The sequence below is a fragment of the Hyla sarda genome, chromosome 8, assembly GCF_029499605.1.
Source record: "Hyla sarda isolate aHylSar1 chromosome 8, aHylSar1.hap1, whole genome shotgun sequence".
Taxonomy (NCBI): domain Eukaryota; kingdom Metazoa; phylum Chordata; class Amphibia; order Anura; family Hylidae; genus Hyla; species Hyla sarda.
The window spans coordinates 108,493,687-108,521,255 of record NC_079196.1 but is presented as its reverse complement, the minus strand read 5'-3'; the positions used below and the strand labels follow the sequence as shown (position 1 = coordinate 108,521,255).

The 27,569-nt window shown below is 41.5% G+C and overlaps 1 protein-coding gene across 1 annotated transcript in view; it reads left to right on the top strand.

The window, feature by feature from the left end:
• Nucleotides 1-16,230: 16,230 nt before the first annotated feature.
• KLF7 (KLF transcription factor 7) overlaps nt 16,231-27,569 on the top strand; it is a 166,977-nt gene continuing 155,638 nt past the window's right edge. The window contains exon 1 of the mRNA XM_056534543.1: nt 16,231-16,749. Within this exon, the coding sequence (XP_056390518.1) occupies nt 16,648-16,749 (102 nt within the window). The 5' untranslated portion in view covers nt 16,231-16,647. The remainder of the gene's footprint in view (nt 16,750-27,569) is intronic.

The following is a 27,569-nucleotide window of genomic DNA, read 5'->3' as shown; positions in this document are numbered from 1 at the left end:
AACACCTGTGGGGTATAAAGGTTCACTTAACCCCTTGTTACGTTCCCCGAGGGGTCTAGTTTCCAAAATGGTATGCCATGTGGGGTTTTTTTTGCTATCCTGGCACCATAGGGGCTTCCTAAATGCGGCATGCCCCCAGAGAAAAATTTGCGTTCAAAAAGCCAAATGTGACTCCTTCTCTTCCGAGACCTGTAGTGCGCCAGCAGAGCACTTTTCACCCCCATATGGGGTGTTTTCTGAATCAGGAGAAATTGGGCTTCAAATTTTTAGGGGTATTTTCTGCTATTACCCTTGTTAAAAATAAAAAAAAATTGGGAAAACAAGCATTTTAGGTAACATTTTTTTTATTTTTTTTTTACATTTGCAAAAGTCGTGAAACACCTGTGGGGTATTAAGGTTCACTTTATCCCATGTTACATTCCCCGAGGGGTCTAGTTTCCAAAATGGTATGCCATGTGTTTTTTTTTTGCTGTTCTGGCACCATAAGGGCTTCCTAAAGGTAACATGCCCCCCAAAAACCATTTCAGAAAAACGTACTCTCCAAAATCCCCTTGTCGCTCCTTCCATTCTGAGCCCTCTACTGCGCCCGCCGAACACTTTACATAGACATATGATGTATGTGCTTACTCGAGAGAAATTGGGCTACAAATACAAGTAAAAATTTTGTCCGTTTACCCCTTGTAAAAATAAAAAAATTGGGTCTACAAGAACATGTGAGTGTAAAAAATGAAGATTGTGAATTTTCTCCTTCACTTTGCTGCTATTCGTGTGAAACACCTAAAGGGTTAAAACGCTGACTGAATGTCATTTTGAATACTTTGGGGGGTGTAGTTTTTATAATGGGGTCATTTATGGGGTATTTCTAATATGAAGACCCTTCAAATCCACTTCAAACCTGAACTGGTCCCTGAAAAATACTGAGTTTGAAAATTTTGTGAAAAATCGGAAAATTGCTGCTGACCGTTGAAGCCCTCTGGTGTCTTCCAAAAGTAAAAACACGTCAATTTTATGATGCAAACATAAAGTAGACATATTGTATATGTGAACCAAAAAAAATGTATTCGTAATATCCATTTTCCTTACAAGCAGAGAGCTTCAAAGTTAGAAAAATGCTAAATTTTCACATTTTTCATCAAATTTACGGATTTTTCACCAAGAAAGGATGCAAGTATCGGCAAAAATTTACCACTATGTTAAAGTAGAATATAAAAAGAAATAATAACATAGCACTCCACTTTGCGGTGAAAATAGTAGTAAATTTTATTCTTGCAATCCAAAAATATATGTGACGTTTCGGTCAAACATGACCTTCCTCAGACCGGATTGCTGCGGAGGAGAGGTGGAGTTAAGGAGAAGACGGTATCCTGTGACCGTGTGGCAGGTAAGTGGAAATGGCGACAGAAGTCGCATGTGGATCGTCCACATGCGACTTCTGTCGCCATTTCCACTTACCTGCCACACGGTCACAGGATACCGTCTTCTCCTTAACTCCACCTCTCCTCCGCAGCAATCCGGTCTGAGGAAGGTCATGTTTGACCGAAACGTCACATATATTTTTGGATTGCAAGAATAAAATTTACTACTATTTTCACCGCAAAGTGGAGTGCTATGTTATTATTTCTTTGAATCTACACGGGTTGGGACCCTAACAGTGCACCCACGCTTAGACAGAGAGTGGCGTATCTTCTATCAACATTAAAGTAGAATATGTCACGGAAAAACTATCTCAGAATCAGAATGATAACTAAAAGCATTCCAGAGTTATTAATGTTTAAAGTGACAGTGGTCAGATGTGCAAAAAACGCTCCGGTCCTTAAGGCCAAAATGGGCTCCGTCCTGAAGGGGTTAATGCAAATAACAGGGTGTCCTTTTTGATGTTAGCATATCGAGCACAATACTCACCACAATTTCTTTTTAAAGTTAAGGCTAGGGAGAATTCGCAATGCCCCAAGTGTGGGAATGAGGGAGTCAACTGGTTACACATGATATGGAACACAAGGTTGCAGAAATTTTGGAGTGCGGTTTATGGAATAATTAAGGATAGAACAGAAGTGGTCTTGTCTTTTGAATCCAAGATTGCAATATATGGATTGGAGATAGTGGGAACCAAATATACAGACCTTTTACTGGGAATATTAGGAGTGGCAAGACTCTGATTCTTAGGAAATTGATGGCCCCTGTAGTTCCGTCAATGGAAGAATGGTTGGAAGGTGTAAATAAGGTTAGAATGTATGAGTTGTTGTTCTTTCAGAATAGCGCAAAAAATAAAAAAATTAAGAATAAATGGCTACCCTGAGAGAAAGGAGACTGAGATAAGTAGGAAATGAAAGTAATGAAAGTGTTGTAAGAGTTGTAATAACAAATTTTGTATGCAATAAGATTTCTAAAATAAAATAAATAATAAAATAAAAAAAGCACCAGCAAAGCACCCCCACACCATCACACCTCCTCCTCCACACCAGCACACCTGTGAAGTGAAAACCATTTCAGGTGACTACCTCTTGAAGCTCAACAAGAGAATGCCAAGAGTGTGCAAAGCAGTATTCAAAGTAAAAGGTGGCTACTTTGAAGAACCTAGAATATGACATATTATCAGTTGTTTCACACTTTTTTGTTATGTACATATTTCCACATGTGTTAATTCATAGTTTTGATGCCTTCAATGCGAATCTACAATTTTCATAGTCATAAAAATAAAGAAAACTCTGAATGAGAAGGTGTGTCCAAACTTTTGGTCTGTACTGTATATATATATATATATATATATATATATATATATTTTTTTTTTTTTTTTTTTTTTTTTGCCGCACATTACTTTTATACACCATCTGGGTTCTTATTACATAACAAAATAAATTAGCATTGCACTTATGTCCCACATCACTACATCATTTCTGACTTGCATTAAGGGAGCGGGGCATGATGTTATGAGGGGGCGGGGCTATGATGTCACAAGCTCCTGCCGCTGGCTCCAGAGTTCGGAACAGTTTGTTCCAAAAGCTGAGCAGCGGAGTACCCCTTGTAACCCTGATATTCTACCCCATTGGTCTATACTAGCAACTTTGCTTCTCTCCTAAACTGTCCCCACATGCATCATTTCTTTGCAGTAAGGATATTTTATTTCCTGATATACTGTAACAGGTTATCGATTTGATAGAAGGGACCACACTTCTGCTCATACATCAGCTATTTACTATATTTAACCCCTGATACCATTTAGTCAACCCTGCTTTTTTACTTTTACTGACACTACTTTTGAGATATAGGTTGTGGGCTTTGAGGAGTCGCCCTGTTCTTTTGTGTCTATTTGCATTTAGTGCCGTTCGGTTGGTACCAGAGCAGACACTCGGCAACAGAGTGGGTGAGCCGCCTTCTCCTTGTTTTCTCTACATAATTTAAAAATCTGTTAAACTTTCTGGCACCAGTTGATTTAAAAAAAAATGTTTTCCAGTGGAGTACCCCTTTAATGCTGGGCATCACCATGATCAGTGGTCTCTAGAGATGTCGCAAATTGTTCGCTGGCAAACAGTTCCCGGCGAATTTAGCATGTTCGCATTCGCATCGCCGGGCGAACATATGTGAAGTTCGATCCGCCCCTATACTTTAACATTGCAGTAGACTTTGACCCTGTGAGTCAGAGTCAGCAGACACATTACAGCCAATCAGCAGCAGTCCCTCCCTTCCAGACCCTCCTACCTCTTGCACGGACACCATTTTACCCTCATTCAGCATGCTGCAGGCTTAGGAAGTGGAGGGTCAGAGAAGCTGCTCCTGCTGTATAGGGAAAACGATAGCTAGGTTGCTGCTAGGTGGTGTATTCAGGGTCCAGTTTATTTCTAAATCACTAGTGTAACATCTGCTTTAAGGACAGCACCCAAAAAAGCCCTTTTTAGGGCTGAAAGATATCAGTCCCGGTTGGGAGGGTACCCCTGGTTAAAAGGGGTACTCCAGAATCAAACTTAAGTTCCGTCAAGCAACTAACTACTACAGTATTCAAAGGGCTGAAAGATATCAGTCCGTGTGTCTTGCAACAGCTGGAGGCACCCTGGTTGGGAGGGAACCGCTGGTTAAAAGGGGTACTCTTGAATCAAACTTAAGTTCCTCCAAGCAACTAACTACTAAAGTATTCAAAGGGCTGAAATATATCAGTCCATGTGTTTTGCAACAGCTGGAGGCACCCTGGTTGGGGACCACTGCATAAAAGGGAAACTCCGCTGGCGAGCTTTTTTTCTTTAACCTCTTCAGGATGCAGGGCGTATGGATACGCCCTGCATTCCGAGTCCTTAAGGACGCAGGGCGTATCCATACGCCCGTGGGAATTCCGGTCCCCACTGCTAGCCGGTTGGGGACCGGAGCCGGATGCCAGCTGAAATCGTTCAGCAGGCATCGCGGCATATTGCCCAGGGGGGTCATTATGCCCCCCCATGTCGGCGATGGCCGCAGATCGCTGGACGATTCAGTCCAGCGATCTGCGGCGATTCCGGGTCAATCGGCATAGCATAACCAGCAGGGGTGAGGTGGCACTGGTGCCACCTCACGATTGCCCTGATTCGTTGGCCGGTTTACCGGCCGACCAATCAGGGCACCTGCTGCGGGTGTCACTCCCGCAACCCGCTCCGCCCCTCTTCCGGAGAACGTGAGCGGGTGCGGGACGTGGACCCCGGCAGCTGGGGACCCCGATCCCCGGCGTCCCTGTTGGGATCGGAGCCCCAGAAGCGGCGGCGGCGGCGAGGGACTGACCTGCAGCGTGGATCGTTGGTGGTGAGTGACAGCCTCCTGCTGTTGCTTAGCAACAGCTCCCAGCATGCAAAAAGGGCATGCTGGGAGCTGTAGCTATGCAACAGCAGGAGGCAGACCACCACAACTCCCAGCATTCCCTTAGCTTTGCAACAGCTGGAGGCACATTTTTTCTATGGAAAAGTGTACCTACAGCTGTTGTATAACTACAACTCCCAGCTTGCACAAACAGCTAAAGTGCATGCTGGGAGTTGTAGTGGTGCATCTGCTGGTTGCATAACTACAATTCCCAGCATGCCCGTTGGCTGTCGGTGACTGCTGAGAGTTGTAGTTTTGCAATAGCTGAAGGCACACTGGTTGTGAAACTCAAGAGTTTTTTTAACCTAACTCAGTGTTTCACGACCGGTGTGCCTCCAGCTGTTGCAAACTACAACTCCCAGCATGCACCGTATATGCTGGGAGTTGTAGTTTTGCAACAGCTGGAGGCACACTGGTTGTGAAACACTGAGTTAGGTCACAAACTCAGTGATACATAACCAGTGTGCCTACAGCTGTTGCAAAACTAAAACTCTCAGCATGTACAGTCTGTCAGCGCATGCTGGCAGTTGTAGTTTTGCAACAGCTGGATGTCCCCCCCCCCCCCCCCAATGTGAATGTACAGGGTACATTCACATGGGCGGAGGTTTACAGTAAGTATCCGGCTGCAAGTTTGAGCTGCGGCAAATTTTCTGCCGCAGCTCAAACTGCCAGTGAGAAACTACTGTGAACCCCCGCCCATGTGACTGTACTCTAACAACACTACACTACACTACCGCAAAATAAAATAAAAAGTAAAAAACACTACATAAACACATACCCCTACACAGCCCCCCTCCCCAATAAAAAGGAAAAACGTCTGGTACGCCACTGTTTTCAAAACGGAGCCTCCAGCTGTTGCAAAACAACAACTCCCAGTATTGTTGGACAGCCGTTGACTGTCCAAGCATGCTGGGAGTTTTACAACAGCTGGAGGCACCCTGTTTGGGAATCACTGGCTTAGAATACTCCTATGTCCACCCCTATGCAATCCCTAATTTAGGCCTCAAATGCGCATGGCGCTCTCACTTTGGAGCCCTGTCGTATTTCAAGGCAACAGTTAAGGTTCACATATAGGGTATCGCCATACTCGGGAGAAATTGTGTTACAAATTTTGGGGGGTATTTTTTGCTTTTACCCTTTTTAAAATTTAAAATTTTTGGGAAAACAAGCATTTTAGGTAAAAAAAAAATATAATTTTTTTACATATGCAAAAGTCGTGAAACACCTGTGGGGTATAAAGGTTCACTTAACCCCTTGTTACGTTCACCGAGGGGTCTAGTTTCCAAAATAGTATGCCATGTGTTTTTTGTTTTTTTTGCTGTCCTGGCACCATAGGGGCTTCCTAAATGCGACATGCCCCCCGAGCAAAATTTGGTCTCAAAAAGCCAAATATGACTCCTTCTCTTCTGAGCATTGTAGTTTGCCTATAGTGCACTTCAGGCCAACTTATGGGGTACCTCCATACTCAGAAGAGATGGGGTTACAAATTTTGGGGGGTATTTTCTGCTATTAATCCTTGCAAAAATTAGAAATTTGGGGGGAAACACATTTTTGTGACATTTTTTTATTTATTTTTTTACATACGCAAAAGTCGTGAAACACCTGTGGGGTATTAAGGCTCACTTTATTCCTTACGTTCCTCAAGGGGTCTAGTTTCCAAAATGGTATGCCATGTGTTTTTTTTTTTTTTTGCTGTTCTGGCACCATAGGGGCTTCCTAAATACAACATGCCCCCCAAAAACCATTTCAGAAAAACGTACTCTCCAAAATCCCCTTGTCGCGCCTTCCCTTCTGAGCCCTCTACTGCGCCCGCCGAACACTTTACATAGACATATGAGGTATGTCCTTACTCGAGAGAAATTGGGCTACAAATATAAGTATAAATTTTCTCCTTTTACCCCTTGTAAAAATTCTAAAATTGGGTCTACAAGAACATGCGAGTGTAAGAAAATGAAGATTGTGAATTTTCTCCTTCACTTTGCTGCTATTCCTGTGAAACACCTAAAGGGTTAAAACGCTGACTGAATGTCATTTTGAATACTTTGGGGGGTGTAGTTTTTATAATGGGGTCATTTATGGGGTATTTCTAAGATGAAGACCCTTCAAATCCACTTCAAACCTGAACTGGTCCCTGAAAAATAGTGAGTTTGGAAATTTTGTGAAAAATTGGAAAATTGCTGCTGAATTTTGAATCCCTCTGGTGTCTTCCAAAAGTAAAAACATGTCAATTTTATGATGCAAACATAAAGTGGACATATTGTATATGTGAATAAAAAAAAATTATTTGGAATATCCATTTTCCTTACAAGCAGAGAGCTTCAAAGTTAGAAAAATGCAAAATTTTCAAATTTTTCATAAAATTTTGGGATTTTTCACCAAGAAAGGATGCAAGTTACCAACATTTTTTACCACTATGTTAAAGTAGAATATGTCACAAAAAAACAATCTCGGAATCAGAATGATAACTAAAAGCATTCCAGAGTTATTAATGTTTAAAATGACAGTGGTCATATGTGCAAAAAATGGCCGGGTCCTAAGGAGTAAAATGGCTGGGTCCTTAAGGGGTTAAGGACTGAGCCCTTTTTCACCTTAAGGACTGAGCCCTCTTTTGTAATTCTGACCATATGCATTAATAACTCTGGGATGCTTTTACCGATTGTTTTGATTCCGAGACAGTTTTTTCGTGACATATTCTACTTTAACACAGTGGTAAATTTTCGTTGTTACTTGCATCCTTTCTTGGTGAAAAATCCCCAAATTTCATGAAAATTTTGAAAAATTTAATTTTTTCTAACTTTGAAACTCTCTGCTTGTAAAGAAAATGAATATTCCAAATAAATTATATATTGATTCACAAATACAATATGTCTACTTTATGTTGGCATCATAAAGTTGACATGTTTTTACTTTTGGAAGACATCAGAGGGCTTCAAAGTTCAGCAGCAATTTTCCAATTTATCACAACATTTTCAAAATCGGAATTTTTCAGGGACCAGTTCAGTTTCAAAGTGGATTTGGGGGGTCTTCATATTAGAAATACCCCATAAATTACCCCATCATAAAAACTGCACCCCTCCAAGTATTCAAAATGACATTCAGAAAGTGTGTTAACCCTTTAGGTGTTTCACAGGAATAGCAGCAAGGTAAAGGAGAAAATTCTAAATCTTCATTTTTAACACTCGCATGTTCTTGTAGACCCAGTTTTTGAAATTTTACAAGGGGTAAAAGGAGAAAAAGCACCCCAAAATTTGTAACTCAATTTCTCTCGAGTTAGGAAATACCTCATATGTGTATGTAAAGTGCACAGTAGAGGGCTCAGAAGGGAAGGAGCAACAATGGGATTTTGGAGAGTGAATTTTGCTGAAATGGTTTTGGGGGGGCATGTCACATTTAGGATGCCCCTATGGTGCCAGAACAGCAGAAAATCCCACATGTCATACCATTTTGGAAACTACACCCCTCAAGGCATGTAACAAGGGGCCCAGTGAGCCTTAACACCCCACAAGTGTTTGACGACTTTTCGTTAAAGTTGGATGTGTAAATGAATTTTTTTTTCACTAAAATGCTGGTTTTCCCCCAACTTTTACATTTTCACAAGGGGTTATAGGAGATAATACCCCCAAAAATTTGTAACCCCATCTCTTCTGAGTATGGAAATACCTCATGTGTGGACGTCAAGTGCACTGCGGGCACACTACAATGCTCGGAAGAGGAGTCACATTTGGCTTTTGGAAAGCAAATTTTGCTGAAATGGTTTTTGGGGGGCATGTCGCATTTAGGAAGCCCCTATGGTGCCAGAACAACAACAAAAAAACACATGGCATACTATTTTGGAAACTACACCTCTCAAGGAACGTAACAAGGGGTACAATGAGCCTTAACACCCAACAGGTGCTTGACAAATTTCCGCTAAATTTGGATGTGAAAATGAAAAATTAGTTTTTTTTTCCCTAAAATGCTGGTTTTACCCCAAATGTTGTATTTTCATAAGGGGTAATTAGCAGAACTCGCTGTAAACCCGCCCATGTGAATGTACCCTGTACATTCACATGGGAGGGGGGGGGACCTTCAGCTGTTGCAAAACTACAACTCCCAGCAAGCAGACAGACCATATATGCTGGGAGTTGTAGTTATGCAACAGCTGAAGGCACGTTGGTTGCAAAACACAGAGTTTGTTACTTAACTCAGTGTTTCACAACCAGTGTGCCTCCAGCTGTTGCAAAACTAGAACTCCCAGCATGTACAGTCTCTCAGTGCATGCTTGGGGTTGTATTTTTGCAACAGCTGGAGGCACACTGGTTGCGAAACACTGAGTGTTAGGTAACAAAATCATAAGGGGGGGGGGAAATTCCCAAGGGTGGTGCTCTAAAGTATAACTTTTAATAAATCATCATAAAATAAAACCATTAACATATGTGACCCATTAAAGTTATTAAACAATATAGGTACCAAAAAAGTGCAACTCAACGAGTTTCCACTGTATATGACAGTTTCCTCAGGGGAATAGCATTGGTACAATGACTGCAGCCCAATTCTGGGCAAAATGCAATAGTCAGAGTCTATATTATTGGTATGCAGAATTTGCCAGGTTTTTAGATGAGCCCTGGTTAGTGGGCCCTGACATCCAAAAATGCTACTCATAATATGGTGTGTGGTTCCATAACCTTATATTGAACTGAGTTATTATAGTTCACATATACTTGTTACTCAAGATAGTATATTCACAATAAAATATAAAATTGTTTATGCCTATACCGGACTGGTTGGTATCCCACCGTGACCTAGGAATAAAGGACAGCAGAAATAGGAACAATTACTTCTTGTTCAACCAGTATGTGGGGTTGTTTTAGTAAAATCCATCACAGTATCTACCTGCCGTCACCTAGGAAACCTGTAAGTAAACAGAGGAAATAGAATTCCCCATCAGGGGTACTGTCTCACTCCTGAGTACCTGTAAGAAAAAGAGTGCAGGCAGAGGCCTGGCTACTCACGTTTAGATGTCTGAGTAAATGGAGCAATGAGCGCTACCTACAGTGGTAGGGAGCAATGCTGCTGGCTACTGGCGCTCTGCTCGAACTTGCCGGTGTCCGGCCTAATATCCAGAACATCGCGCTCGCGTGACCCGCGTCAAATGACGCGAGCCCCGCTCACCCAGATCGCGATGCCGCGATCTCGTGAGAGGCGCATTCATGCGCATCCATAATAAAAACATGACCACGCCGCAGTGCGCTCATGTGATTAGTGCAGGTGACATGATGTAAGTCCCGTTCCGTAATGACAGACATATATAGCAATAGCGCCACAGGGCTATAAATAGTGATTTAACACTAATAGATAGACGGGCATGTTAATAAACCAGAAGGCTGATGGGCAAATCCAATTTCGGTGTAATGCCCATAACTGTGACATCGGATATGGTACAGGGGAGGGAAGGTGCTGAAGCAATCAGGCGATCAATTCACAGTATGAAGATAACGGATGAGGTAAGGCACGCGTAGAGTCACCGCAGTCGCAAAAATTTTTTGGGGGGGAGAAATGAGAATATGCATATCAGAATTTTTTTTTTTTTAAAGACATTTTTAACAATATTATAATAAGAGGTGAATGAACAAATAGATGAGAATTAGAGGTGGCTACCCCAACCAATGTGGGAACACTAACCAGGGGGGAGGGGAGAAAAGGGGAGTAGACAGGGGCCTAGTGGACCTGCCCTAGGTCCCTAAAGCAGTCCTAGTTGTGAGCCCTAATGCCTAGGCGGGGTGGCCTCCCTAAAAAAGGCGGTCCCGCTCAGGAACCTCCTGGTAGTCCCTATAATGCACGCGGCACCCCATTTGTAATCAGTCCCCGGAGCGTGTTCGCTCCGGGTCTGATTACAGGCGACCACCGGGCCGGCGGCGTGTGATGTCACGCCTCTGCCCCGGTGTGACGTCACGCTCCGCCCCTCAATGCAAGCCTACGGGAGGGGGCGTGACAGCTATCACGCCCCATCCCGTAGGCTTACGTGCAAGATCCCGGGCCGTGTGCAAGATCCCGGGACTCCCGCGATCAGGCCTCTTATCCCCTATCCTTTGGAGGATGTATAAGCACCAGAGAACCCCTTTAAGTCCTGATCCATGTGTAGGACCCCCAGTGTCTTTCAAGTATAGATCTAATAGGACTAGCGGCCAGATCATATGTGCCTATTATCCTAGTGGGACCATTTGTTTGCTCCTTCTTACGGGGAACCAACAAGTCATCCCTGGGGGTCCATCGAGCCTGTTGAAAGGCTCTCCTAAGGATGTAGTCTGGATAACCTCGATTCCTGAATCTAGTTCTCAGGTCATTGGCTTGTGTCAGGAAGTCCTCCGTCCGTGAACAGTTCCTCCTGAGGCGGAGATACTGGCCCCTCGGTATCCCCCTCTTGAGGGGGGCCGGGTGCCAGCTCTCCCACCTCAGGAGGCTGTTCGTTGCTGTCTGTTTGCAATGTAAGGTGGTTCTCAGCGCGCCCCCCTCATCCTTTTCACTCATCAAGTCCAAAAAGGCCAAACTTGTACTACTGATTTCAAATGTAAAGTAGAGGCCAATAAAATTCATATTAAGGGACTGTACGAATGCTCGGAATTCGACCTCCGACCCCTGCCATAAGATCAAGATATCATCAATGAATCTTGACCAAAGTAGGGCAAGATCCCCAAACTTTTCCCTCTCGTCCACAAAGACGAGGCTGGCCTCCCACCAGCCTAGGAGCATGTTGGTGTAAGTGGGGGCGTAAGGGCTCCCAATGGCCGTGCCCTTAAGCTGGTGGTAGATCTGGCCATCAAACAGGAAAAAGTTGTGCGTGAGGACGAATTCCAGCAAGCGTCATATTAAGTTGTTATGTGCTTGCAGATGGTTACCTCTAGAAGAGAGAAAAAATGAAATGGCCCTCAACCCCATCTCGTGGGGGATGGATGAATAGAGGGCCTCTACATCAATACTTGTAAGTAACAAACTCAGTTTCACAACCAATGTGTCTCCAGCTGTTGCAAAACTGCAACAATCAGCATGTATTGACAGTCGAAGGGCATGCTGGGAGTTGTAGTTTTGCAACAGCTGGAGGTACACTGCTACAACTCCCAGCATGCCCTTTGGTAGTCTGTGCATGCTGTAAGTTGTAGTTATGCAACAGCTGGCTGCACACTTTTTTATAGAAAAAATGTGCCTCCAGCTGTTGCAAAACTATAACCCCCAGCATGCACAGACTACCAAAGGGCATGCTAGGAGTTGTATTTGGAACTCCAGCTGTTGCAAAACTACAACTCCCAGGATGCCCTTTGGCAGGAAGTGAACAGCAGGAAGTGAACAGGCCTCACCTCCTGCTGTATCCTTCCACTGGGACCGCCACCGCTGCTGCTGCCGATTCTGCTGCTCCTGTCGCAGCCACCGATCCCGAGGGGACCCCCGTCGGACCAGGGCAAGGTAGGAGACCCCCGCCGACGCCGACCTCCGCCGTCCCTATCGCCGCCCAGCAGGGTCGTTCCAACCGATCAATCACATGATCGTGAGGCGGAACCCGTGCCACCTCACTCCTGCTGGGTAAGGGTGAATGGGGCTGTCTCGGACAGCCCCATTCACCCTTTTTTTCTGGGTCACCAGAGACCCGATTGACCCGGAAAAGCCGCAAATCGTTGGTCTGCCGACATGGGGGGGGGGGCCTCAGGACTCCGCCCCAGGGGTTTGCACGGGGTGCCTGCTGATAGATATCAGCAGTCACCCCGGTCCCCGCCCAGCGGCGGGGACCGGAATTCCCACGGGCGTATCCATACGCCCTCAGTCCTTAACCCCTTAAGGACCAAGGACGGACCGTTACGTCCTTGGTCCTGCTCTCCTGATATAACGCGGGGTTACACAGTAACCCGGCGTCATATCACGGCGGGCCCGGCTCAGAGCTGAGCCGCGCGGCTAAAAGCGAAAGTTGCCGGCTAGCTCAGTCCGGCTGTTAGGGATAGCCGCGGCTAATCGCGGCATCCCGAACAGCTTATAGGACAGCGGGAGGGCCCCTACCTGCCTCCTCGCTGTCCGATCCCCGAATGACTGCTCAGTGCCTGAGATCCAGGCATGAGCAGTCATGCGGCAAAATCGTTGATCACTGGTTTCTTATGAGAAACCAGTGATCAATGATGAAGATCAGTGTGTGCAGTGTTATAGGTCCCTATGAGACCTATAACACTGCAAAAAAAAAGTGGAAAAAAAAGTGAATAAAGATCATTTAACTCCTCCCCTATTAAAAGTTTGAATCACCCCCCTTTTCCAATAAAAAAAAACACAGTGTAAATAAAAATAAACATATATGGTATCACCACGTGCGGAAATGTCCGAATTATAAAAATATATCATTAATTAAACCGCTCAGTCAATGGCGTGCGCGCAAAAAAATTCCAAAGTCCAAAATAGTGCATTTTTGGTCACTTTTTATATCATTTAAAAATGATCAATAAGTCCTATCAATGCAAAAATGGTACCGTTAAAAACTTCAGATCACGGCGCAAAAAATGAGCCCTCATACCGCCCCATACACGGAAAAATAAAAAAGTTATAGGGGTCAGAAGATGACAATTTTAAACGTATTAATTTTCCTGCATGTAGTTATGATTTTTTCCAGAAGTCCGACAAAATCAAACCTATATAAGTAGGGTATCATTTTAATCGTATGGACCTACAGAATAAAGATAAGGTGTCATTTTTACCGAAAAATTTACTACGTAGAAACGGAAGCCCCCAAAAGTTACAAAACGGCGTGTTTTTTTTTTCAATTTTGTCGCACAATGATTTTTTTTCCGTTTCACCGTAGATTTTTGGGCAAAATGACTGACGTCCTTACAAAGTAGAATTGGTGGCACAAAAAATAAGCAATCATATGGATTTTTAGATGCAAAATTGAAAGAGTTATGATTTTTTAAAGGCAAGGAGCAGAAAACGAAAATGCAAAAACAGAAAAAAACCCGGTCCTTAAGGGGTTAAGGACTTTAAAACGGGGGCGTATGCATACGCCCGCCGTCCTTAAGGGGTTAAATGGGCACTGTCAGATACAAAAACTTTTGATATGCTGTAAAGCATGCAAAACCAATAGGTTTTGCAATTGCTTTCATTACAAAATTTTCAGTATTTCATACTGAAAAAGCCAGTCAAACTGCCCCCTCTGCCTGCTTAGACACATACTAGTCCTGCTGTGTCCATGCATCATCACATATGTCATGGACACACTTCCTTGATTGACAGCTGTGAGTGCAGGGCTCACAGCTGGAGGAAAAATCCTCCCACTGTCAGCTTGTGTCCCACTACTGTCAGTCAGGACAAGCTGGGCGTTGTAGTTTTGCTAATGCTAGGGGAGATGTGAGCAGATAGCATACTGAGGGAGGGGGTGGAGACCTGCACCATGAGGCCACGCCCCCTCTATTTGAGAGGAATTCAGACTAGTGAGCTAAATTAAAGGTATGTTCACACTGAGGAATTGGAGAGGAATTTCCACAAGTAATTCTACTTGCTTTTTCCTCTCCAATTCACTCAGCAGTGAAAACCCCATAGAGCTGTGCAGAATTTCTGCCCCTCAGTTCACACTGAGGAATTTCCTCAAGCAGAATTCTGACAAGGAAGTATGTTCCGCTTGAAGAACATGTTCTTTCTTTCAGGCGGAATCAGTGTCGTTCTCCCATAGAGATCAATGTTATTTTATTTTTTGAGTCAGAAGCATTTCCACGCAGAATCCGCACGGAATTGACGTGGAATTCGCACGGAATTTCCGCATGAAAAAAAAAATGTTATGAATAGAAATACTTGATACTCCTCCTCCGCATGTAACCTGCATTTCCGCGTGAAATTCCGATCAAAATCTCTGTGAGTTCTTGTGGAAAAGTAACAATATTTTGAGGCAGAAAATTTCTGCTTGATTTCCGCCCCAATAAATAAAAAAATAAATAAAGGTGCTAGACACATAAAAATTTGATGAACAGGATTAGGTACTGAGTGATTGATATATATATATATATATATATATATATATATATACATTTAAAAAAATTGTTGGCCCTGAAGAGTACGCTTTAAGGCAAAAATAGGCTGTCCTGAAGGAGTTAATGGAATTCTGCTGCAAATGTTTGATGTTAAACGTTCTGATGCTGAACTGGATTAAATGGGGGAGATTTATTAAAACCTGTCCAGAGAAAAAGTTGCTGCGTTTCCCATAGCAACCAGATTGCTTTTTCATTTTTCAGAGGCCTTTTCGAAAATGAAAGCAATCTGGTTGCTATGAGCAACTTTTCCCCTGGACAGGTTTTAATAAATCTCCCCCAATGTTCAATCCTCTAGTGCAGTGGTCTTCGACTTGCTGACCTCCAGATGTTGCAAAACTTCTGGAGGTCCGCGGGTTGAAGACCCCTCTAGTAGAATTCACCGAGGAAGTGCTGTCTGTCATTAGGCATTAAGCGCCCATTGCAGACAGCACAGATCCATGCAGGGATTTTCCTCTAAAGAGATACCATTCTATAAGCTCCTACTACCCTGGGACTTCTAATAACTTTGGGGCTGACGAAGTAGTCATATATAGCGGACCAGACGCAGTAGAAAAGACTTTCCTGATCAGCTGTGAGCCATTTTCCAGATACCTCACAGACCATACTCTGAGGTAGTCCTGATTCTGCACCTCGGTAAAACACATCGCTGGTCACATAATAAAGTAACTGGAGGTCCATGCTTTATTATGTAGCATCTCGTTTCCATGCATGTACTACAGACACCATGGAAACGCGCAGCAGCCTTCAGAAGAACCGCGCAGCTGTGTGAGGAGAAGGATGGTGGAGAGAATAGTCAGCGACTGGCATGTTCTGGCGCCACACAGACTGAGCGGTACCGAACACAAGACGAGAGGCGCAGTCTAGCTACTGGATGCCGCCTCTGCCTCCACACAGGTCCTAACGCCACCGCCAGGGCTCGGTGATTTCCCCGTACTCAGCAACTCCAGAGACAACCGCACGCAACATTTCTCTCAGACAGCACTTCTACTGCTCCGCGCCGCGGCTTATATAGCCCTCTAAAAATAGCCCTCTGTACACTGCCATGTAAGGCAGCGGAGAGGATTCCCTTCAGCCAATCCGAGCGCTCGTTTCCTACCTTTCCCCGCCCACGAGAGAAGCTCGGCAGTCTAATTGGCCCTGCGGTCTGTTGCATCCCTCTGCCGTGCGAAGACACGCCCACTCCCTCCCTGTTATCCTAACTTGGTCACGAGCTCTCTCCAGAGTGGCAGATTTTTTATTTATTTATTTTTTTTAACAGGAAAAATGTTACGCATGCGCACCTCATTTAGCGAGGGGAGGAGGCTGAGGAAGGAAGAGGGGAGGAGTTTACTCATCTGCCAGATCTGGAGGAGGAGGTAGAAAGTCTCTTAAGAAGCAAAAAGGGGGGGGGAAGGCTAGGAGAGAGAGGATGAAAAAAAATTGAACCACTTCTTTCCCCCCCTTCCTCCTAAAATAGAGAGCAAAGCTTGCGTCCATGAGCAGGCAGCTGTGGTACACAACAAATAGATGACAATTCCATGTCAGTGAGTTTGCATCTCTCTTCCTGGTCCAAGCTGTGGAGTGAGCACAGCCCTGCCAAGGATTCCTTGGACCCATCTCATCCACTGGATTCTTGTTCTGTCTCCTCATTTCTCCAATGCTTGGGTTTGATTGATCAGCACTTATTCTGCTGCCTGTGCTTTCCTTCTCCTGACTGTAATAAGCACTTCTAACCACAGGACTTGGGATCTATCTTTGTCATAAGAGGACAGCCATCCAGGATTATAGAGCTGCTTAGCTTTCCTTGTGATCTTTCCCTGCAATCATGGATGTTTTGGCTAGTTATAGCATATTCCAGGAGCTGCAGATTGTACACGACACGGGCTACTTCTCAGCAATGCCATCTTTGGAGGAGAATTGGCAGCAGGTGAATGATTTCAATTAATCCTGTAAATCTTTAACACTTTCACATTCATTTTTGGGAAATTCCCTGGCATCTTGCACTACCCTAGTAAAGCAGCTCCTTTCCAATGTCACCAGCCATCAGCAGGCTTTTCCTAAAAGCATCAGGTTTTTTTCTTGTATTCTCCATGTGGCTGTACATGCAGAGAATAAGTTAAAGGGCTGGCAGTGGCTTATAAGTATTGTCATTTACTATTAGATGACACTGATTTTTGGTTCTATTATATGAAGCTGGTGACTTCTTCCATGCTGCTGCTTTCTTATATCAGCAAAAATCCCATGACACTTAATCAAGTTATTTCGTTACAGTGCCATGATCTCATTCACACATATGATCAGACAGTGCTGACTAACAGGAACAGTAGGACTGATATATATATATATATATATATATATATATATATATATATACTGTATATTGTTGCATTTGGTGGGTGCCAATTGTCTGTCTCCATGTGCTGCACTGTAATACTGTAGCAGAATGGGAGCTGGGGAAGTCACTTACAGTATTAGACAAAAGAGTTGCCTTGAATGTATGTACTATGTGTACTAGGTACTGTCTATGGCACTGTTTCCCAACCAGGGTGCCTCCAGCTGTTGCAAAACTACAACTCCCAGCACGTCCGGACAGCCAAAGGCTGTCCGGGCATGCTGGGAGTTGTAGTCTTGCAACAGCTGGAGGCACTTTGGTTGGGAAACACTGGTCGATGGGAATGGATGAATGGATTCATGAAATGTGTTTTATATTGAGCAGTTGCTGATGCTGGACAGCTCTAAAACATATACACACATATGCATTAGTCAAAATGATGGAGGGGCAATAAATAGCCTGGGCTGCTTTGTTATATTTATATAAACATGGTCTTTATTAGTAAATACTGTACAAGTTCAATGAAGTAAACTTCTGAATTGACATGTTTATGGCTACAGAAGAATAAGATGTTGGATGCCTCAGATCTCTTGTGCTCACTGCTGAAGTTTCATGTGGTGGATACATTGTAGCTTGGATTCAGAAATGACAATGAGCAAACAAGAACATAGCTTTTCATTGTTTGTCCCCATGCCCCTTTTATATATGTGCAGGAGAGAAATGACATGCCATGTGGTCTCAGCTAATGAAAGGAATTATTACAGGTTTTCACTCTTGTTAATAAAAAGAACTACAACTAGTAGGTCAGTACTTTGAATCAGTTGCATATTAATAATAGTCTAGACAGCTCAATGCAAGATAATCTGTTGACATAGCCAGCATGCCCAAGGCACACTGTATGTGATACTTTGGCTGCAGCTGTTGCCTGCCCCAGTAGGAAACCATAACAGCATTTGCACTTTAGAACAATAGATCAAAGTACAGTAGAATCCCCATTTAAGTTTGGAGAGTCATAATAAATAGAAATGCATGTATGTGTCTCAGGTCATTTGCTCCAGCCTCAGCTGGCTATTAATAGGAAGATAGCTTGGGAGATGCTTTCTAATTCCAAGCATTTTAGCCTTGACAGCCTTGACTATAAGAGAATAAACCAAACCAGTAAGTGCCAGTTGCGGTGTTGGTTGCCATGCTCATTTCTGTGCTGCTTTCCTTTGACTTTTCCATGCAAATGGTTGCCATGCAGCCATAATAGGGACAGCCATATTTCTCCTTGCAGATAAGAAGATGATACTTTTACATGTGTTGTATGTCACAGATAATTGTTCCAACAAAGAAACCAGGCACTAAATCTTCTTGTTTGGCTATTTTATATGGAGCCTTGCATTGACGTTTGACTTGAGTTCTCAGTAACTAGAGGAAATTCCTGGAATTCCAGAACAAAATAAAGATTCTTGACTTTTATTGCCTACATCCATAGCCTTGTGAAGCTTCTTGCCTATGGGTATTTCTCCAGTGTATCTTTAAGGCTTGTCATACATTTTCTCAGTTCTTTTGAAGACTTTGAATGTTATACTGTAGGCCAAGCTTTACAGGATAAGAGGTTTATTATTATTATTATTATTATTATTATTATTATTATTTATGTATCTTTTTATGCTTTGAAGCATGTACCATGGGCTCCATTATTTACGCTTAAAAATGATCCGTTAAGATAACCTTCCATTCTGCCTCTGAACACCAATATGAATAATTAAAAGAAGGCCCAAAGAGCATTGCCCTAATGTTTAATAATTCAACACAAAATCACTTGCACAACCATTAGTTTTTGAAGCCTGTGTATGGATTGGAGAGATGCATTGTTTCATCATTAACCTCTTTTCCTTTTTATTACCTACTGGAAAAAAAAAATATTGAAGAAATGGCGACTTAGAAATGAGGTCTAGGATAAGCACATGGTGTATTCGTAGGATCAGTATTAGCTCTTAGATCTTTGAAGTGCTTGCTGATATTTTTTACAGAGGACACATGGTGGCCGGCATGAATACCTAATGACATTGTCTAAAGGAGGATGCTTGTCTCATTTAAGTTGGAAAGAGGAAAAAAAAAAACACCTTATGGATAAATAAGGGACTGACATAAGGGTATCCACTAAATTACTGCTAACCATAACCCTTATTTTACAGAATAAGCAGTTAATTGTAGACTTGTTTATACAATAGTAATTCTTCAAGAATAGAATTATATTACACACACTAGTGCATTTTCAGAATGATGACTTTGTGACATACTAAATTCTTGCAATGTTCTCGACGGACTGGTGGCCAGATATGCAGTAGATTGCATCTGAAGCTCATGGTGGCATTGCACTGTGACATGCATAGTGATAGGAGTAATGTAGCTCACTTACATAATAATGGGAAATGAGCACAAGTCGCTTTGCCATGAAACTCTGTCCATGTGTCTGCATCAAAGTCACCCATGTAGAATGAGCCTGAGGGCTGCAGGAATAGGAGCTCCTATGGTCATAGTTAAGCAATTATTTATCAATAATTATGGCATATAACACAGGTCTTATTATGAAAGGTAGATAAGCAATAATTCAAGAAGTCTATCTTCTATTTAATACACTTAAAGGGGTACTCCCCTGGAAAAAAATTTGTTTAAATCAATTGGTGCCAAAAAGTTAAACAGATTTGTAAATTACTGCTATTTAAAAATCTTAACATTTCCAGTACTAATCAGAGCAAATCCCCTTAGCAAACCTATCCTGCTCTGGACAGTTCCTAAAATGGACAGAGGTGTCAGCAGAGAGCTCTATGGTCAGACAGAAATGAAATTCAAAAAGAACTTCATGTGGAGCATATAGCAGCTGATAAGTACTAGAAGGATTAAGATTTTTTTAATAGAAGTAATTTTCAAATCTGTTTAACTTTCTGGTACCAGTTGATAACATTTTTTTTTCCATGGTAGTACCCCTTTAAAGTTACAGCAATGACCAATGTATTGTTGTAAGGATCGTAATTTTTATGGTTGATGATGATCAGTGAGTTGCAGTTAGGCCTCATTCACATGGCAGAGGCATATGCAGAATGCTCTATAAAGGTGCACTTAATCCATGTGGCTCTTCACTGTATAGTGCTGACGTTTCTCCCTTGGAAGCAATGCTTTTAGGGGAGAATAGCTCTGTGTTATGGCAACTGATAAAGCATGCCATAATTTATTTTCCTGTTGGAGTCATTTGGAATTTTGGAATACAAAAAAGGGTTGTATGCCTCTTGAAATCAGATGCATACAGAGATACAGAAAGACCCTAAAGGTCTAGGAGCACTATATTATGACTGTATATGGCCTCACTGCATGAGCACCTACAGTGTCTTCGATAAAACAAATATTTTGTACAAATAACTGCATGCACTGATAAAAGTGATACATTACAGTAATCAGGTTCTATGTCACTAAATCATGTGCCACATGCGAGGATCTATGCGCATGTGCCACTTTCGCAGCAGCAGCTACCTGCAGAAGAGAAATGTTATGTATACATATGCTGCCTAAGTTGCTCACCCTACCGCCTTCCCAAATTTGTAAAATATTGCCCATACTTACTTTCCCAAATCTTAAGTGACGCTGCCTGCCCTGTGGATGGTATACAGAGAGTGCTAAGTGAGTGATTGCAAAATCATTATTAGAGTAATGCTTAAAGGAGTAGTTATAGATCGCGCGGGGGAGTCTGAACGCTGGGACCCCCTGCGATCTCCTGAACGGGACTTTCAACTCCCTCCAAAGGTTTGTTACTGATGGTAGCCTTTGTTACTTTGGTCCCAGCTCTCTGCAGGTCATTCACTAGGTCCCCTTGTTTCGTTCTGGGATTATTGCTCACTGTTCTTGTGATCATTTTGACACCACGGGGTGAGATCTTGCGTGGAGCCCCAGATCGAGGGAGATTATTGGTTGTCTTGTATGTCTTCCATTTTCTAATAATTGCTCCCACAGTTGATTTCTTCACACCAAGCTGCTCGTCTATTTCAGATTCAGTCATCTTCCCAGCCTGGTGCAGGTCTACAATTTTTTTCTGGTGTCCTTTGGTCTTGGTCTTGGCCATAGTAGAGTTTGGAGTGTGACTGTTTGAGGTTGTGCTTGTTTGTAGGTGACCAAATACTTATTTTCCACCATCATTTCCAAATAAATTCTTTAAAAATCAGACTATGTGATTTTATGGATTTTTTTTCTCATTATGTCTCTCATAGTTGAGGTATACCTATGATGAAACTTACAGGCCTCGCTCACCTTTTTAAGTGGGAGAACTTGCACAATTGGTGGCTGACTATATACTTTTTTTGCTCCACTGTATTTTAGTGCAACTTTTAATATGTCTTTTTACTTCGAAATTACAAATATTAGTCTTTACATAGTACAGTTGAAAAAAGACACTTCTCCATTAAGTTCAACCAAAGAGGGTAGGAGATGGGGTATGGGTGAATAAGGGGAGGGGGATGTGATTCTATATTCTTACATATGCATTATTGTTATTTTGTTCTTAGAATGTAAGCCTGTTTTGAAGCCATCAATTGTTCCAGCTGTGACCAGTTCCTGAGGTAGATTTTTCCATAAATTCAGAGTTCTTATGGTAAAGAAGGCTTGTTACTCCTGAAGAATATATCTTTTTTTTCTCCAGATAGAGAAAGTGCCCCCTTGTCTTTTTAGGGGTTTTACTTGGAACAATTTTTGTTCATATTTTTTGTATGGGCCATTTGTATACTTAAATAATTTGATCATTTCCCTCCTTGAACTTCTCTTCTTAATAGTAAACAAATTCTGTTAATCTTTCCTTGTAACTTATATGTTCCATGCCCCTTTTTATTAGTTTTGTTGCGCACCTTTGTACCTTTTCCAGCCCCAGGACAGGTGATGCTGTACCAATGCTTTATAAAATGGTAATATTATGTCCCTGTTTTATCTGGCCTTGGAAACAGCTGCTTGACATTGCACACTGTTTTGTAGTCTATAATCTGTAAGTACACCCAGATTCTCCTCTACCAATGACTATCCTAGTTTTAGACCCCTAGGAGATATGATGCATGCAGGATATTATTACACAGATGCATATCTTTACATTATCCACATTGAACCTCTTTTGCCAGGTCGATGCCCAAACACTTAGTCGGTCCAAGTCATCTTGTAACTTATGTACCATACACCATACTGTGCTACAAAGCTTGGTGCCATCTGCAAACAAAACCATTAATCCCATCCTCTATATCATTAATACATCAGTTAAACTTCCTGTGCTGCATGTACCTGGATGAACACATAACTGTGTAGAATCTGCTTCTGGTTTTAACTACCATATAATCCAAAGTATTGATTGAATGTATCATATGAGAGGAGATAACATACATTTATGGTTAAGTTCACATCTAGGCTCCTTTTAGGCCTCCTTTGCATCTTTGTAGATTTTATTTAATTTTTCCTTGTCATTTAAAGGGTACCTCTCATCAAAAAAACTTTTGGTATATTATAGATTAATGTATGCAGAATAACTTTACAATTGCATGTTATTAAAAAATATGCTTCTTTCTATTTAATTTTCCACTTTGAAGAAATGGCCACTAGGGGTCTCCCTACCAGTCCTGGCAGCAAGCATTTCAGACTCATGCTGGAGTCCTAAACACTACGAGCTGCCAGTCTGCTTTGTTCACAAAGGAGAACACTCAGAGCTGACAGCCTGCTTTGTTCACAGCCTGTTTGGCTGTGAACAAAGCAGGCTGGCAGCTCTGAGTGTTTAGGACTCCAGCATGAGTCAGAAATGCTTGCTGACTGGACTGGTCGGGAAAAATACAATAGAAAGAAGCATATTTTTCATTAACATGCTATTGGAAAGTTATTCAACATTCATTAATCTAAAATATATCAAAAGTTTATTTGATGAGAGGTACCCTTTAAACAAAATTGTGACAGAGGTCATGAATGGAGCCTACGATAGAGATGCGATTGAAGCCTGATGCCACTGTGAACACAGCCTATCACCTAATGTTTCCTATAAAAATAAAATAAAAAAGTAATGTAATTCAATCCAAAGGAGACCATTTGAATCTTTACACATTCTGTCATAAAAAAAACAATGACAGAATCTTTAAAAAGGTTTTATTATTATTAAAAATAATAATAATAAAATATATTTTTTATTTTATTTTGTGGACTAGTTTGGGAAGGGTTCTCTTTCTATTTCTATAGGGGAAGGAGGTTAGTTTCCATGACACCCAATATTTCATTAGAGAGGTACCAGTTGAATCAGCTCCAGGACCTTTGTTCTTGATGCTGTGTGTAATAAGACCTCCAACAATGTGACCCTTATGACATTCCAGTGACGTTTAATGTTGTTATGTAAATTTCCATTTAATCATTAGTGATTTATTCACACTGTATACTATAAATAGTCACTTCATAGTTCTCCCACAACATGTGTTTAATAATAGCTTGTCTGAAAAGTAGAAGTCACGTTGGTTTCCCATGAGCTGATGTTAGTGAAGTTGTAACTAGAGAAGTTTTGTCACAAGTTATAAATGCTATTTATTCAGACTAATATTATAGTCCAAGTGTGATCAGAGAACAGTTATCAGAGACTTTTATCATATTCTCTGTATTTTCTATATTGTGGTTAATATAGGACTGAATTTTAAATTATTAATGTTAAATCTCAAAGGGGTATTGCAGGGAACTCAACTTATCCTCTATCCACAGATAGGGGACAATTGTCTGATTACGGGGCTCTGTCTACTGGGAACCCCGGCAATCTTCTTTACGGGGTCCGACAACGTTTCTCAGCTTGTGATTGGTGGAGCAGGCTGTCATTCCTGCTTGTCTCAGCAAGTGACGGCTTGAACACATGGGAGAATATGGGAGGGGGGTGGGGGGTTCCAGCAGTCAGACTCCCTTCTATCAGACACTTGTCCCTTGTCGTGTAAACGGAGTTATGTTGAGTTCCCCGTAATACCCCTTTAAAGAGAAGTTTCTATAGCGATCTTTTTATAATAGTATTAATTTAATTTAGCTGTACAAAAGGTTAAAACCATAGCAAGTCTGTCAAAGAAATTTCAGATTCACCTTGTTTCCCTTATAATTTTTTCCAGAATGCAGACAGTTATTCATGGCAGCAGTCTTTAGTCTGAACGGGATATAGACTTCTGCAAATCAGTCTGTGCTTCCCTGATAGATCAAAGGCAAAATGTGGATCATTTTAAATGCTTCTAGTAACCGTACAGCCAAAGGTAGCTAGTCACACAAAAGCTGTATCACTTTAAGCAATATGTTCCTTGCACCATAGATAATAGGATGGTTATGTCCTATCTATATTAAAGGCATGGGTTTTCCATCTGGCATACTCATAGCTTGCAATTTTCTGCTGCTTTTCTGTCTTGTCCTTGTATATGTGACCCTTACTAATTCCTTGGCGTCGCTTTACCCAGGAGATAAGAGAAAGCCTTTGGTGATCTTATTTATATGTATCACATAAACTTGAAAAATAAAATGTTACATTTTATATTTTGATTACGTAATCTGAATAAAGGTTTTCTAGCTCTTAGTTTTTTATATTTTTTGTAACATAAAAGCAGTTTGTTTCTTTGTATTTTTGTCTATTTCATTATCGGTAGGTAAAATTAGATGTCAACTATGCAATTTATATTGTGCTGTTACTAGAAGTGATTTAAATCAAACAAGAATTCTAACTGAAGTTTTGAATACTGTATTCTAAATCTAGAGTATACCTGAAAAATTATATTAAAGAAAACATTATTATGTGGGATTTTATTGAGCTACATATTAACCAATGAAGTAGATGGTCATCTACTTCATGGGTTAATATTTAGCTCAATATTTAGCTCTTTTTTTTTTTTTTTTTTTTTACAAAATCTGACAGTGAAAAGATATTCTATAGATACAAGAGAGACCATATAAGGCTATGGGCTCAAATATTTGGAGGTTGTACAGAGATGTAATACACTGGTGTTCATGAAGCCATAAGTCAATCAATATGGCACTGTTTTATAACTGTTTTATATACTGTTTTGTAACTGTTCCTATTTTATAATATTCATAGTAATTTTGTGACAAAGTCCCTGCAGAATTACAATAACATTTTAGCTATAAATTTGTGCTTACTGTAAATTATCCTATTTGCAGTCCAGAAGCTGAGCAATAGGGGTTTCAGTCTACATGTTCTTCTAACATCTGTGAAGGGGATTCCTTCTAGACTTCTGTAATCCCCGGATTTATTCCCTTATTTATAAATCCTCTTAAATGAAAATTCCTGGGTAGCTAGTTAGTGGACCAGTATCCTATTTTACAGCATTATAAAAGGTAAACTGAACAGACCCTTTTTTTTTTTTTGTGAACAAGGTAATTCAGTATATGAACGTTTTGCTTTTTTATTTTACTGATTAAGGTCACATTCACATGTGCATATTTTCTGCTGCGGATCTGCTGTAGATTTGCTGTAGCATATTTTTCTACCCATTGAGGTCAGCAAAATCTGCGACAGCAAATCTGCAGCAGATCTGTAGAAAAAATACACACATGTGAACGTACCCTTAAAGGAAAACTGTCAGATATTTTCTCCTGCACTATCCACAGGTACTAGTGGATAGTGCGGGAGATGCTGATTCCAATGAGCCCTACCTTACCCGGAGCCGCCTGGCAGTTCGCCCGCAATTGTAGTTTTATTCTATGTGTATATCTTGCTGCAGCTTAACTGGCACTGATGTCAGCGCCGCTTATGAATATTCTGCAGCTCTCCCTCTCTTCGCCGCTTCTAACTGGAGGGAGGTGGGATGAATATTCATAAGTGCCAGTTAGCTGCAGAAGCCCCGTCCGTGCCAGTTACAGCAAGATATACACATAGAATAAAACTACAATTGTGGGGTGAACGGCCGGGCGTATCCAGGTGAGGTAGGGCTCATTGGAATCAACGTCTCCCGCAATATCCACTAGTACCTGTGGATAGTGCGGGAGAAAATATCTGACAGTTTTCCTTTAAGCCAGATATGTAAAACACATTCTAATCTGTTCCTAATTTCTGATTGTAAGTTTTTTTTTTTTTATGGGGCAGCCATATTGTCTGAGCTTTCTGCACTGCATTTCGAGATATGCTTTACAGCAGCTCTATGGAGAGACACAATAGACAGATGGGGACTCAAATGGGAGAGTTTTCTATGCACGTGTGTCTGATTATTAGGTTTGATGCAAGATACTAGATTTTTTTTAAATAGATCATAAAATGTAAGTATGTTTCTCACAAAACTTGCTTAAACAAAGGTCATTTGCTGATGACACAATCCCTTTAAAATTATTTTACGGCTAGATAACTAGAGAACACCCCAGGAATATTTTGAGTGCTCTTTGCTCTCCCAATGACTTATGACTCTTTTATCATAGCCTCTCACTCCTGTGTTTAGTTTTTCTCCCATGTGGCACCTGTTCTATGAAAGTCAGTTCCCCCAATGCATTAAATTGGCTCCTAACACTCTCAGTTTTATATATGGTTTAAAACTGATTTCTTCAGGGAGGCATTAGTCACAAAGCCATGGTCCATACACATCCTGACTTGGTTACAGAAATGTCCATTCTACTCTGCCCTCAGTTAGCTACCCTTGTAGAATGGCTTTTTATATCTATGTTAGCTCAGATACTTGCTGGGTTTAAAATCCCATTTATTTTAAATCCCTTTGCCAACACAAAAGACGGGTCCCTTGGACAAAATCAATAGCATTTACCCATCAACTTATTCCTCTTATTTAATTTTGATTGTAAGCTCTTATTCACGTGGACCTCTCTGATTTTGTCTCATTGTTTGCTCGTTTTGAAGCCCTTGTTATTTTACCTGTTGGTTAATGGGGCTACGGAATATTTTGGCACTATATAAAGTTTTATTAGCATTATTGTTATATCTCAAGTTGGTCACTATCGATTAGTTTTTCTAACAGTTTATATATTCTACAAAATCAAACATTTGACATGTTTTTGTTTCCTTTTCTGCCCTTCATATCACTGCCATTTTCCATCTGCTGCTTTTGACCGAATGACTAATGTACTCCATTAGGCTTATAAGCAGCAGATACCCACTGGTGTTTATTTGAATAAATTGTAAAATAATAGAACACTGTCTGACAAGCTGTTGCTATTGTATATATTCCACTATGTCCACTCACCCTTTTCTGCCATTCAGTCTAACTTTTTGGCTGGCTCATTAATCTTTTTTTAATAGGTTTTCCAAATGAGAAGTTGGATTTTCTCTATAGCTAGGTCCGTGGCCATAGAGCGTGATAAGCACACTATAAGGAAAGATAATGCTTATAAATCTTGTCTCGAGTTCTCTTGCACTTGCCTGTAGGCGTAAATTTAAATTAGGTAAAACAAGG